This window comes from Diachasmimorpha longicaudata, chromosome 10 (genome assembly GCF_034640455.1).
Source record: "Diachasmimorpha longicaudata isolate KC_UGA_2023 chromosome 10, iyDiaLong2, whole genome shotgun sequence".
Taxonomy (NCBI): domain Eukaryota; kingdom Metazoa; phylum Arthropoda; class Insecta; order Hymenoptera; family Braconidae; genus Diachasmimorpha; species Diachasmimorpha longicaudata.
This window is the reverse complement of record NC_087234.1, coordinates 838,221-852,492: the sequence shown is the minus strand read 5'-3', so window position 1 is coordinate 852,492 and position 14,272 is coordinate 838,221. Positions and strand designations below refer to the sequence as shown.

The 14,272-nt window shown below is 40.0% G+C and overlaps 1 protein-coding gene across 3 annotated transcripts in view; it reads left to right on the top strand.

The window, feature by feature from the left end:
• Positions 1-14,272, top strand: part of LOC135166581 (2-acylglycerol O-acyltransferase 2-A-like) — a 70,689-nt gene that overhangs the window by 28,398 nt on the left and 28,019 nt on the right. For all 3 annotated transcript variants that reach the window (XM_064128942.1, XM_064128941.1, XM_064128943.1), the window contains exons 3-4: positions 2,656-3,114; positions 3,361-3,560. In XM_064128942.1, coding sequence (XP_063985012.1) covers positions 2,656-3,114; positions 3,361-3,560 — 659 coding nt within the window. The remainder of the gene's footprint in view (positions 1-2,655; positions 3,115-3,360; positions 3,561-14,272) is intronic.

Below are 14,272 nucleotides of genomic sequence, written 5' to 3'. Positions count from 1 at the left end.
CTCCAGACTGAGCTGGCTGCCCTAAGGACCTGCGCCAGGATGATCCTGGAGAGAGGGGACAAGGGCAAAAAGATCTTCATCTACTCAGACAGCAGACGCGCGCTGAGGGCAATACTCAAGTACGAGTACGAGTGTTGCTCTAAGTTAGTGGGTGAATGCGTAGAGCTGATGGAGGAAATTGCCGTAAATAATCGGCTTGAGGTGGCTTGGATTCTGGGCCACGCTGGCATCAGAGGCAATGAGAAAGCCGATGAGCTAGCAAAGAACGCAAACAGTAGGGCCTCTCAGGGGGGAGTGGAGCACGTAGGCGTGCACACCGACTTTGTGAACGACAAGGAGCGTGGGGACAGGAGGATTGTGGAGAGGTGGGACTCGGAGACGGGTACCAGACACACGAAATCCCTCTTGGAAAAACCCACTAGGAAGATTGCAGAAACTTTGTTGGGCCTAAACAAGGCTAAGCTCCGAGCTATAGTGGGGCTTATCACTGGACACTGGCCCCTGGCTCTGTATTTATCAGGGATAGGCAAAGGGACTGACCCCCTATGCAAAAGATGCGGGTTGACGGAGGAGGATTCTCTTCACCTATGCACAAGGTGCAGCGGGCTCGATGAAGCCAGGTGGGATGTTTTTGGGTGTGCATGCAAAGATATACTTGTCGACAGGGACGGGATCAAGGGGCTCTATGAGTTAGCTCGTAGGGCACAGATACTCGAGACCAGCGACTAGACGGCTGCCTAAAGGCAGGGTGTAAAATGGCCGAGAGGCTGATTGCACCTCTGGTTAGGACCGTCTAAAATAATAAAGTCATAAAGTCATGACTAAAGATTTGCAAATATAAATTTTATTAATAAATTTGTCCATATTAATGCCTTCATGAATAATAAAAAAAATAATTAATTGAAGATAATATTAATATAATGAATTAAATATAAAAATATAATAATTACATTTATGGACACTTGAAACATGCGATCTACTTACTGATGATTTGGTAGTACGCCATAGTGTAGTTTCACTTTCTTTGCACAAGGTTGATCACTTTGATCTTCTGAGTTATCACTATCACACATATTTTATTGTCAAAAATTAAAATGAAAAATTACATAAAACGCAGGTTATGTGTACCGTAGTAAACAATAACGTCGAGCTGAGTGAGAAGCCACACCGTACACTCTACTACCCATAATATATATAGGTATAACTTAGTATAGCGTGGCGACCCGTCGCCACGGCAAGCGTCGCCACGCCAACGATTCGGTCTACAAGTGAGCCTATAGATGTTTCATATCAAAAACCCGGTGAATCAAATCAAAGTCAAACTAATTTATAAAGCACTAACGCAAAAATCAGTACCTCGAGCCACTCTGAAATTGTAAATCAAAACTCACTGGCCTGGGACAGCGACATTTCGATTGGGCTAATCTGTCGAAATAGGGCAAAAAGGGCCGGAATATACAACGAGAGAAAAAGATCATCCCAAATTGGCAGCTGTAGAACAACGAGGTAGCTAGAAAAATTAGCGGCAGCAATCATCGTGACAAGACACATTAGTTTCCCGTCATGCATCAGATCTCTAATTTTAGGTAGTTTTAGGTAGCGAACATATTAAAATAATTTTATGAAGAGTGTATCGTGGTTTGTTTGGAGATTTTCTAGCCCTCCGAACTATGAGCCCGTTTCTCGGCATTCTGTCTGAAGCTAGTGACGCCATTTACCAATCGACGTCAACTTTCATAAACAGCACTGAATTCACGCTGTAACAGTATAATAATAACTTCACTCGTACTTGCCATTACCGGAGAGTCGATTCGAACCTAGGTATCCCTCAATCTGGAAGCCATTCCACAGCTCCCCGGGAAGTCGCGCGGAGGCCTTCGAAAGTATGCAATGGCTGAGATCAGCCTTCATGAGCTTTTTCCCTTAATAACAGGGCACTCATACCGAGAGTTACCTAATACTTATTCATGGCTATATTAAGCCCGATTTCAGGCTACATTACGTTCTATTTATCTTTCCCAGACCAAAATCCAGTCTAAGAATTTCCTATGACGTCGCAAGATGTGGAACACTATATAAAATTCTCATCTTACATTGAAAACGGGCTACCACATGTCTCAGGGGGTTTCATTTGAAATAATCCATCTAAATGTCTCTCGAGGAGAACAAGTGCCAGGAAATGTTTTGAGATATCAGCTGTAGGATTTCCAGGGGGACGTTCGATGCATGCATTTTTTTAGCTTTCACGGTGATACTTCATGTAAATTCCTAAGTTTTTACTTTGAAAATGCGATGAAAAAGAGTTCTAGTATCAAACTGCAGATTCATACTTTTTAGCGTGACCCAGGAGGCACCACAGGGAAATAAAGTCTGCTCCCACCCGTTGAGCTAAGAAAGGAGAAAAAATAGCGCAAACATATGTGGACGTTTATGTGCACATGAGTTCATGAGTTATTCAATGTTGCCACCGTTGACTTGCAACTTGACCGATCCCAGCGCTCTATAGCACGAAGCGGGTGCGCGGTTTCAAGTACGGACCGATAGAAAGCCAACGAAAATAGCACTTTTTAAAAACGAAAAAATACATTCAATCAAGATGATGATTTTCACCTCTTGTCATCTTTCATATACAATAATTTATAACTATTGTTTTAGTGAACGATGGACCTTATGGATGAGGAACTTCATCTGGTGGCATTACTTCTGTGCCTATTTCCCCGTGAAGCTAGTCAAAACTGTTGACCTTGATCCATCACAAAACTACCTTTTGTGTTCATTTCCCCATGGAATTTTAGCCACCGGTGTCTTCGCTGCATTTTCCACCGATATCCTCAATTGCAAAACAATTTTCACTGGTTTAGACCCGCGGATAGTGACTCTGGATCAGCACTTCAAGGTACCATTTTTCAGGGAGTTTGCCTACAGTTTTGGCGCGTGTGGTGCCTCCTCGGAAAGTCTTCAATATTTATTGCAATCAAAGGATCAGAATCAAAAGAGTGCAGCTGTGGTTTTGGTTGTTGGAGGAGCTGCTGAGTCCCTCAAATGCAAACCATCTACTTATGATATCATTCTTAAGAAGAGAAAAGGATTCGTGAAAATCGCGCTGGAAACGGGGTAGGTGCAATCCATAACCAGGTCAATGTGTATCACACGTGTATGGCTTTGGGCCAATACTAGATATGTCGATTAGGATAACTACAGATTGAGTTTTCTCTCAATCTTGTGGCTTTGCTTATTTACTATCACTTTCTTAAACTCAGGTCTAACTTAATCAAGACATCTAGTACCGGCCCGTACTCGTCTTCCTGAATTTCATTTTTATTCTGATGGCCTCGTCCTATATTTTTTTGTTTATATTAGTACTCCATTGGTTCCGGTTTTTTCATTTGGTGAGACAGATTTGTACGATCAAATACGCAGTACCGATGACTCGGTACTGTCTAAAGTTCAACAATTCATCAGAAAAATTTGTGGCATCGCACCAGTAATTGTTGTTGGTCGAGGATTTTTCCAATATAGTTTTGGACTTATCCCACAGAGAAAACCAGTAACTGTCGTAGGTAAGTTTCAAAGTTTTCATCGTTTTCAACCATTCAAATATATATAGATTCCTCAATAGGTAAATCGGTATGACTATGTTTATTTTTATGCAGTAGAATTTAAAACACCGAAATAATAATGTAGGAACCAGTATTATTTCTGATATTGCACGTAATTGAAGCAGGCGAGATTGAAGTCGCATCAATCAATCCGACAGTTAAGCGGTGAAAGAAGGTGTATCAACTTAACTCGTTGCCAACATTTCAGGGAACCTCGACGAATTAAAGAGACGTAGTAAAGTTCATGTCACAACCTTTTTCTCTAACGCTCTATTTACTCTATAAAAAAAGTTACTAACAGTTCTCTCTGTGTCATACGTTCCAAGCTATTTCTGGAATACTCGGTCAAGAGATCAATTGACTTATAATTCATTTCGTTGATAAGTTTGGCATCTTCGTTGGCATTTTGGCCGATTGTCCTGAACGATCATGTTAAAACGAAAAAAGGGAAACGGATTTTATTCATCGGCCCGTTCTTCTTCCCTTATTCACGTGAGCGCAATAAAAAAAATGGAGTGAAAAATTCAAGAGCCTTATCTATGGGGTAACAAAGTTCATTTTTCATAAAAATTTTCTCACTCTAGTTTAAGTAATTAAATCAATTTTGGCGGTAGTGGTAGTCATGTCATGTATACATACGAAAGTGCTGGATCTATTATTAGGACTTCGGAGTTCGCAAATGTAAAGTACGAAGTGATCAAAATATATATGGACGTCCACATCAAAAGGGCTCACTTTTACAATACTGGACTTATATACAGGGTGTCCGGTGAGTTGATGCCGATTACGAACCGACCTGTTAGGGGGGTAATTGTGACCAGAAAAGTCCTTTTCCACTTTTCGATCGGACGCATCCCTGCTGAGATATAGGGGTGAAAAGAACGGCCAATGGGGCGCGAGCGTTGGGCGGCTCTACGTCCGTGTGCCGCGGGTAAGCGGCATGCGTGCTTCTCCTTCTCCATGGGTGGACGTTCCATTCCGCTAGTGAGTGAGAGAGAGAGGGGGAAAGGTATTTCTCTCTCGCTCATTGGCAATTTCAAGACAATCCTTTTAGGGGGGGTAAATAGAAACTTGTTATTATGAAAATTAGGATTATTTATGAGAATACAAGAATAATCTTATCAGATCGAAAATTCAAATAATAATCCTCGATTATTGAATAAACTAATTAATTTACGCAATTTCCTCATCAGCCGTTTTCAGAATCGACCTCCACGTCGAGATCACCCTGTATATGGGTGTGTACGACTAAGATCAGAATATTGTAAGAGTTTACACGTCTCACCAGATGTAAAATTTGGAGAATTATGATTTTTTAAGGTTGAAAATGCTAAACAAACTTTTTTTCATGAAAGTCACAGCAAAGTTCAGATAGTTCGGCCTATTCGCTGCGTTGCCTCGCAGTGAATAGGCCCATGGTCCCATGGTTTATTTCTGGCCGGGTAAAATAGTGAGATCTAGACAGCCATCATGTTTTGAAGCGATGTAAAATAAGTTTGAAAATAAGTTCAGGTACTAATATCTTGAGTTCTACTTGGAAGTTAAATAGACTCACGAATGAATAGATACAAAATATTTATTTGAGCGTAAACAAGTGTACATTGAAATTCAATTATTGAGGTGTTATCGAATACACGGGTTGCGAAGAAGGGGCCTTTTTCTCGGATATGCATTTTTCGGTGTAATGTTCTACGGTAGTGTTTTGTTCTACAACACGAGACGGGTTATGTGCCACAGCCGATATATGGCATCAGTAATGAGAGAAGCTGTTATTTTCCGTTCTTTTCATGGCTCTCCTCACCTTTGCTTTCCCCTGGGACACCAGCTGACTGAATTGTCCACGTGCGTGTTCACCTGGGGCGTGAATCGTCTCGCGCCATAGCCGCAAATGAAACTAGTAAGAATGATACTAAGATACCGTGTACCCGCTCCGGCATAATATTTGTATTTTATTGCAGTCAATAATGGAGTGTATTTCGCACTTCGGGTATTTTAACATTTTAAGTTATTATTAAAATCGCAGTTGTGACGCTACAAGTATTTCACAGTATGAATGTTTGTATGAACTAACTACTCCTAATAAGCCCCAGGATTTATACTCAACTGAAGGATAACTTAATGCTCTCCTTCTCCCCAACCCTTGGTTTATGCATCTTGACCCTCCCTGGTCGCCAGACGTATTTTGGGAAATCCCACGCGGGGATGATCTCATAGGGACTTTTTCTCTATTGCAATATGGAGGAGGGTCTCATAAAAATAGAATAATAAATATTTTCTAAATGCAAGAATATGAAACTTCAGAAAAATAAATTTTGTAGTTGCGGAAAGCCCCGAAATCAAACAATGAAGTAAACTGTTTTTATTGTAAATTTTGACATCCGCAATCTTCTTACATTTAATATTTAATAAAGTACTTTAGGAATTCAATCACAGGCCCTCACCATTTGAAAAGTATTTCACTTCGAGTTCAAAAAATCGAATCTCCTGGAAAAAGAAAGCAAGAAAATAAAAATTGATATTTAGTTTAGAATTGGTTTAAGGTTATTAGAACGGAGTCTTGAAGACGAGTTACTAGATGACTAGGTGGCCTCGATCGATCCGCAATAATGCATACAAAATGTTCCAATGCATCGTCAATTTGTTCTTTTTGAGATGACCTCTATTAGAATGTTGGGGGACAAGTCTCTGGAAGTAAGTGCGGACCAGATGATTCCCAGAAATGTATCCATATTTGCTGATTCGATAGCCAATCGAACCCACTTGGCGATAATGTTAGGTGTGGCAGGGTCTATTGGACTAGTCATCGAGATTAACAGACAGTTGATACCTACCCGAGATGTTATGGATCTTTAACGCCTCAGAAGGGCTCGGATTCAGGAGATCGCGCCATTGCTCGTTATTTGGATGGAGCGCTGCTTCGAGAGTCATCAGTCTGGTTGGCGAAAACTGGCTCTATAGGTTTCGGAACCTGGCCGGAAAATAATCTCATCTCAGTGATCAATGAAGAACTGGGGCGAAATTCGTAGAAAGAATAAGTAGTGAACTCCCCTGACAGGCAATACGAGCAGCAGTGCATCAGTCCTCTAGGAATCTCTAACAGGGACCCCTCCATTTTCCCAGATTGCCGGCTTGTTTCCTTAATTTTAGCGGCAAAAGTTGCTTGGAGTGCGTGACATCCCAGAAAATGTTGAGCAATGCTATCTTCTACCCTACTTCAGCCACATGTTGCGACAGCCGATAGATGCAAGAGCACAATATTATGAGAGAGACCCAGAGACATGAAAATCCTCGGAAGAGGTCGTGCCACATCAGAGCGCCGTGTAGAGTGTGGGCCAATCTAATTGGAATTGCACCAGGAAAGCTCTCGACTAATGAGTACCTACTAAGTCTATCATGTAGCTCCAAAGAGGATAGACCAAAGTAGAGGCTCAGTTCTGGGGGTTTGACTGACGCCAGTTTCTCCACGTTACCGACACGATTTCACCCCCGAGGAGACGGGGCGCCACGAGTCCTACTGGGGTATCTGCATATCGGCCAAGCGGGGGGGCTCCGTTCGTACTTGTTCAACTGTACAAATGATCAACTGTACACAGAATTTTCAAACGGTAAGAGCACCGTTTGAAAATTCTAAAATTCTAAAAAGCTAGACTGTACATGTGGCGCTGGGTCCACATGTACAGCCTAGCTTTGTCTCTCGACAGTTGAATCCCTACACAGCAGTGCTCTCACCGTCTAAAAATTCTGTGTACAGTTGATCATTTGTACAGTTGAACAAGTACGAACGGAGCCCCCCCGCTTGGCCGATATGCAGATACCCCAGTAGGACTCGTGGCGCCCCGTCTCCTCGGGGGTGAAATCGTGTCGGTAACGTGGAGAAACTGGCGTCAGTCAAACCCCCAGAACTGAGCCTCTACTTTGGTCTATCCTCTTTGTGTAGCTCCGTGAAGTGGGCACCCCACTTAGAGGGATTCGAACGAAAATTTGACATTTGATAGATTTTGAGCTACTTGGAATAGTAGTAACGTTTTTTTCGTTTGTAGTTGAAAACTGAACGACCAATTCGTTTTTGAAACACAGTTAGGAACTATTTCATAGTTACAGCTGGAGTGACAATGGATTCTCGTTGGCAATTGTTTGTAGCTGATTGTAGTTCTGAAAATTTCACGATCGGTATCGTAATGAACGTTTAATAGATTTTTCCAAACAGTGAGGAACTATTTCAAAGTTGTATTCGAAATTACGTGGGATTCTTATTTGCAATCGTTTGTAGTTGATAGTAGTTCTTGAATTTTTCTAATCCAAACTGCAATTAACGAGCAATCGACTTTCAAAGCATAAGTAGGAAATGATTGATAGCTATAGGCAAATTGTCTTCCAATTCCTATCTACAAGCGTTTGTAGTTGATTGTAGTAACCATAGATTTCCAATGCACGGAGAATAAAAGAAGGTGAACAGTTGAGATATGCAGGAAAATTTGAAGTTGTGTTTGAAAGTGGAAGAAATAGGAAAAAAAAGATGCTTATGAACCAACATCCATACGTGATTGTAGTTCTCGAATTTTCCAAATGTAAACTGAAATGAGCGTACATATCGATTTTCGGAGCCCGAGTAAGAACTAATCGACAGCTATAGACGAAATGACATCGGTTTCCTGTCTCAAATAGTTTGTAGTTGTTTGTAGTACTTATAGATTTTGAATACACCGGGAAAAAAGGGTGGGAGAGAATTGAGAAATGTAGAAGGATTTGTTTGTAGTTGTTTCTAACAGTGGAAAAAATGGAAAAGTTTGAAAAACCTTATAGAACAAAGTTCATACATGATTGTAGTTTTGGAATTTTACCTATCTGAACTGGAATGAGGGTTCTATCTGTTTTTGAAATACAGTTCGGAACGATTTCATAGTTAAAGCTGTCGTGACATTGGATTCTCATCTGCAATCGTTTGTAGTTGATTGTAGTTCTAGAAATTTCACGATCGCTATCGTAATAAACGTTCAATTGGTTTTTTTTTTAAAGAGTGAAGAACTATTACAGAGTTGTATTTGAAATGACGTGGGATTCTTATTTGCAATAGTTTGCAGTTAATGAACGTTTTTTAATTTTTGCAATCCAAACTGAAATGAAGGTCGAATTGACTTTCGGAGCACTAGTAACAAATGATTGATAGCTATAGACAAATTTACATCGGATTCCTGTTGAAAATGTTTTGTAGTTGATTGTAGTACTCACAGATTTTTAATACACCGGGAAGAAAGGGTGGGAGAGAATTGAGAAATGTAGAAGGATTTGTTTGTAGTTGTTTCTAACAGTGGAAAAAATGGAAAAGTTTGAAAAACCTTATAGATTAAAGTTCATACATGATTGTAGTTTTGGAGTTTGTCCTATCTGCACTAGAATGAGGATTCTCTCCATTTTTGAAACACAGTTCGGAACGATGTCATAGTTTACGCTTGAGTGACATTGGATTCTCATCTGCAATTGTTTGTAGTTGATTGCAGTTTTGGAATCTTTGCAATCGGAAATTAAATGAGCGGCCACTCGATTTTTGAAGATCAAGGAGAAACTGATTGAAAGCTATAGCCAGAGTAAGCTCGGATTTCTATCTGAAATCATTTGTAGTTGTTCGTAGTACTCATAAATTTCGAATGCACCGCAAAAACCGGGTGGCAGACAGTTCAGATATTAGGATTTTCTTGCAGGCATTTCTTGCAATGAAAAAAAAAACCAATAAAAATAATTACATAGATTGAGGTTCATACTCAATTACAGCTTTGGATGTTTTTTGTTCCACACTCAAATCTACATCGAATCGATCTTTGAAGTCCAATTAGGAACTTGCTGACAGCCTTAGCCGGAATGAGCTCGGATTGTGGCCTAAAATGGTTTGCTGTTTGTAGTATTTTCAATACACCAGGAAAAGGGAAAAATTGAGATATGTCGAACGATTTGTTTGTAGTTGTTTCTAAAAGTGGAAAAAAATATCATACTTGATTATAGTTTTGGAATTTTTCCAATTCTTTCCAATTTCCAATTTTCCAATTCTTTTTCCAATCTGAACTATGAAGTCGTTCCGAACTGTATTCCAAAAACAGATGGAATCCTCATTCCAGTTCAGATAGGTAAAATTCCAAAACTACAATCATGTATGAACTTTGTTCTATAAGGTTTTTCAAACTTTCCGATTTTTTCCACTGTTAGAAACAACTACAAACAAATCCTTCTACATTTCTCAATCCTCTCCCACCCTTTCTTCCCCGTGTATTAAAAATCTATGAGTACTACAAACAACTACAAACCATTTGAGACAGGAAACCGATGTCATGTCGGCTATAGCTGTCGATTAGTTTTTACTCGGGCTCCAAAAATCGATATGGACGCTCATTTGAGTTTACATTTGGAAAATCCGAGAACTACAATCAAGTATGAACGTTGGTTCACAGGGATATTTTTTTTTTTCTTATGTCTTCCACTTTCAACCACAACTACAAACAAATTTTTGCACATATCTGAACGACTTGTCACCGTTTGTACATGGTACGTTGAAAATCGGTCAGTACTACAATCAACTACAAACTATTTTAAACAGGAATCCGATGTAAATTTGTCTATAGCTATCAATCATTTGCTACTTATGCTCCGAAAGTCAATTGGACGTTCATTTCAGTTCGGATTGGCAAAGATAAACGACTACAATCACCTACAAACTATTGCAAATAAGAATCCCACGTCATTTCAAATACAACTCTGAAATAGCTCTTCACTCTTTGAAAAAAAAAAACCAATTGAACGTTTATTACGATAGCGATCGTGAAATTTGTAGAACTACAATCAACTACAAACGATTGCAGATGAGAATCCAATGTCACGACAGCTTTAACTATGAAATCGTTCCGAACTGTATTTCAAAAACAGATAGAACCCTCATTCCAGTTCAGATAGGTAAAATTCCAAAACTACAATCATGTATGAACTTTGTTCTATAAGGTTTTTCAAACTTTTCCATTTTTTCCACTGTTAGAAACAACTACAAACAAATCCTTCTACATTTCTCAATTCTCTCCCACCCTTTTTTCCCGGTGTATTCAAAATCTATAAGTACTACAAACAACTACAAACTATTTGAGACAGGAAACCGATGTCATTTCGTCTATAGCTGTCGATTAGTTCTTACTCGGGCTCCGAAAATCGATATGTACGCTCATTTCAGTTTACATTTGGAAAATTCGAGAACTACAATCACGTATGGATGTTGGTTCATAAGCATCTTTCCTTTCCTATTTCTTCCACTTTCAAACACAACTTCAAATTTTCCTGCATATCTCAACTGCTCACCTTCTTTTATTCTCCGTGCATTGCAAATCTATGGTTACTACAATCAACTACAAACGCTTGTAGATAGGAATCGGAAGACACTTTGCCTATAGCTATCAATCATTTCCTACTTATGCTTTGAAAGTCGATTGCTCGTTAATTGCAGTTCGGATAACAAAAATTCAAGAACTACTATCAACTACAAACGATTGCAAATAAGAATACCACGTAATTTCGAATACAACTTTGAAATAGTTCCTCACTGTTTGGAAAAATCTATTAAACGTTCATTACCATACCGATCGTGAAATTTTCAGAACTACAATCAGCTACAAACGATTGCCAACGAGAATCCAATGTCACTCCAGCTGTAACTATGAAATAGTTCCTAACTGTGTTTCAAAAACGAATTGGTCGTTTAGTTTTCAACTACAAACGAAAAAAACCTTACTACTATTCCAAGTAGCTCAAAATCTATCAAATGTCAAATTTTCGTTCGAATCCCCCTAAGTGGGGTGCCCACTTCACGGAGCTCTATCATGTTGTTCTTTTTTCTGAGGGACTCAAGTCCTCCACAAGAACCTGCCATGCACGATTCTCTAAATCCTTAGGTCGAGATGATGCATTTCTGGAGGTTCTTGATTCGTGGTGAGGACCACTCGAACGTTCTGGAGATTAGTCAGGGAGGTCGTAGTTAGCTGAGTTAGCCTTGGGATATGATTAACCTTGCTCGGTGTGCGCTGCAAGGGAACCCGAGGCGAGGAGGGTATCTAGTAGTCGGCCTCGGCGGTGATAGCTCGCGTCTTTATCTTAGAAGTTACCGTGGTCCGGGGGCAGTTCTCTTCTGTTCCGAGAGTCAAGAGAGTGCCCTCCGTGGCGGAAGTGTGAGTCACGCTAGGCAATCCTTTTCCGGAGAGTCGTCAAAGCTATCGCTACCGAAGAGTAATATGTGTGTGCGCGCGCGTGTGTATACATATATGGATGTGGGTTCATGTGTGTGCGCGCGTGGTCTCGCCACTGAAATGTATATATACTGGAAAAGGCACTGAGGCGCTCGACGCGCGCCGAGAGAGAGGGCCGATGAAGGGGGCCACCTGTCTTTGTCTTACTGTCCGCTCCAAAAGTTTTCTTTCATGGTTTCGGTTGTGCGAGTTATAAAGTTTCGATATAATATTGGCATTAAATTCGCCTTTTCATTCGATGTATAAATTTGTGATGCGTTCTTTTTAATCTTTCCAATACTGTTATAAAAAAAAACATGCTAATGAACTTTTTCTGAGTAAAGATTCATCCGGTAAAAATAAAGTTTTTCGCAAGAATCTATAAGCCTTAGGAGAATAAAAATAAATAGTATAAGCAAATTCCTTCATTTTATCCGTGTACCGAATTCGAATTTTAGCTTTTCCACAATTGTCAACTTGATTTTTGAAAAGTTCTACTACATCATCAGAAAATCTTCTCAAAAGTTCTTTTTCTAAGAATTCAGAACAATTACCTTATTTTTTAAGGACTTTTATGATTGAAGTCAAATTTGTCAGTTTCTTCTCTCTACGGCGGAGTTTTGATTGAAGTATTTTTATTCTTCTGCGAAGTGCTTCTTCTTTTTCCTTGTGAAATTTGATTATTCTATCAGTGTCCTAATAACAAGAAATGAAAATTAGTTTACGTCTGCACGTAAGAAGGAGTGGAAAGAAGTTGTAGAAATATATATTTTACCCATGGTTTGTTGGTCATATGAAGATTGCGGGTCGATTCTGAACAAGATTTTTTGACAGATGAATTATTCGTCATACTGGATGAAGTTGGTACTTTTTTATTCCAATGTTATTTCACTATTACGAAAATATTATCACGTTAGCACGTTCGAAATTTCCTTAATTTTCTTTTTTTTTAAACTCTTTGTGGGCTTAACAATGTTCATAAACATAAACTTCTCAACGTGACTGTACCGTGCGACGTTTCCCATGTACTGCACATGCGCAATGTGAATAGAGTGCGAGAGGTGGCTCCCTTATTCTCACTCGCACTGGCTCGTTTGCCGTACACGAGCCGGCATGGCAGTGCCTTTTCCAGTATATATATTTCAGTGGGTCCCGCCTGGCCTGATAATTAGTTGAGAAATAGACTAGAATAAAGGATCTAAAGATTATGTATAATCTTTAGATTATGTGTAATCTTTAGATTCTTGAGATCCCATAAATCCTTCATATCCTTTTAGATGCTTTAGATCCTTAAGGATTATACATCCCTCGACATCGCCCTCTCTAAACAACCGACAGACTGAGCGGTCGGGTACGTAATCCTATCTTACCACCTCATCTCCAGAAGTAACAGATAGCAAATCTGGGGAAAATGCACCAAAGGTGTTAAGTGGAATCATCAAGGGGTCATCTAGTGGATCTGGCAAATATAAAGACGCAGCCTTAAGGGTTTCGTCATACTGTAGGATAAAACCAAGCCTCGTCCACAGGTGACCCTGGGTTACATAAATCACCTGGCGCCTGGTATTAAGCAAGAAAATGTGACGGCGTTAGGGGATGTAGTGTTAGGATAGTATAGGTGCCGATAGGGATCGTGAAAGGAAGTTGCCACCCGGGAAAACCGCTATATCGAGATACGTGATAGCGTATCGGCCCAGTACACGTTTCATATGCGAAACACCACCGAGAGGCATGCGCGAAAGATTGCCGAAAGCTACCAAGTATCTCGACACCACACAACTTCCCCTTCCACTACTTCCAATCCATTTTCCTTAGTTAATAAATTTACGCGATAATTTAGACGAAAACTGGCCTTAATTACGTAATATAAATTGCGTGTCAGCTTTCCACTGATCCAATTTTCGGTTTAGTTATTGAATATTAACACTGATATGTGCATAGCAACGAGCTATCATGCACATTTCTCAAGTTTTTTTCATCTCCATTAAATAACGGGTTACATTTGAGCCCTTCAGTTGGCAGCGCGACTCGAATTCTCATTTATCGCGTTCAGCGATTGGAAACAGTGCAGTGAACTGTGACATAAAACTTAATCATGACTGGCCATTGGCCAGTACTACGGCGGTGATCTAGAGACCCTAGACAACACTACACACTGCAGTGAAGTGTTGGTGATCGTCGTTATCCTCTGGCATTTGCCGAGCATACAGACGATCAGGTACGCTCCCAAATATAAATCGTTAATGCCTTATATTATCCGCGTTAATATTGGGAGCAGCTTCAGTCATGTGCTTTGCTTATTGCATATGTTTTTAGGGGGGGGGGAATGCACCTGGCGCTCGACCGTGATTTTTTAGGTTAAAATTGTGACAGGGAAACTTGCGTGAATTATTTCCGAAAAATAAAAATAAAATAGCTATC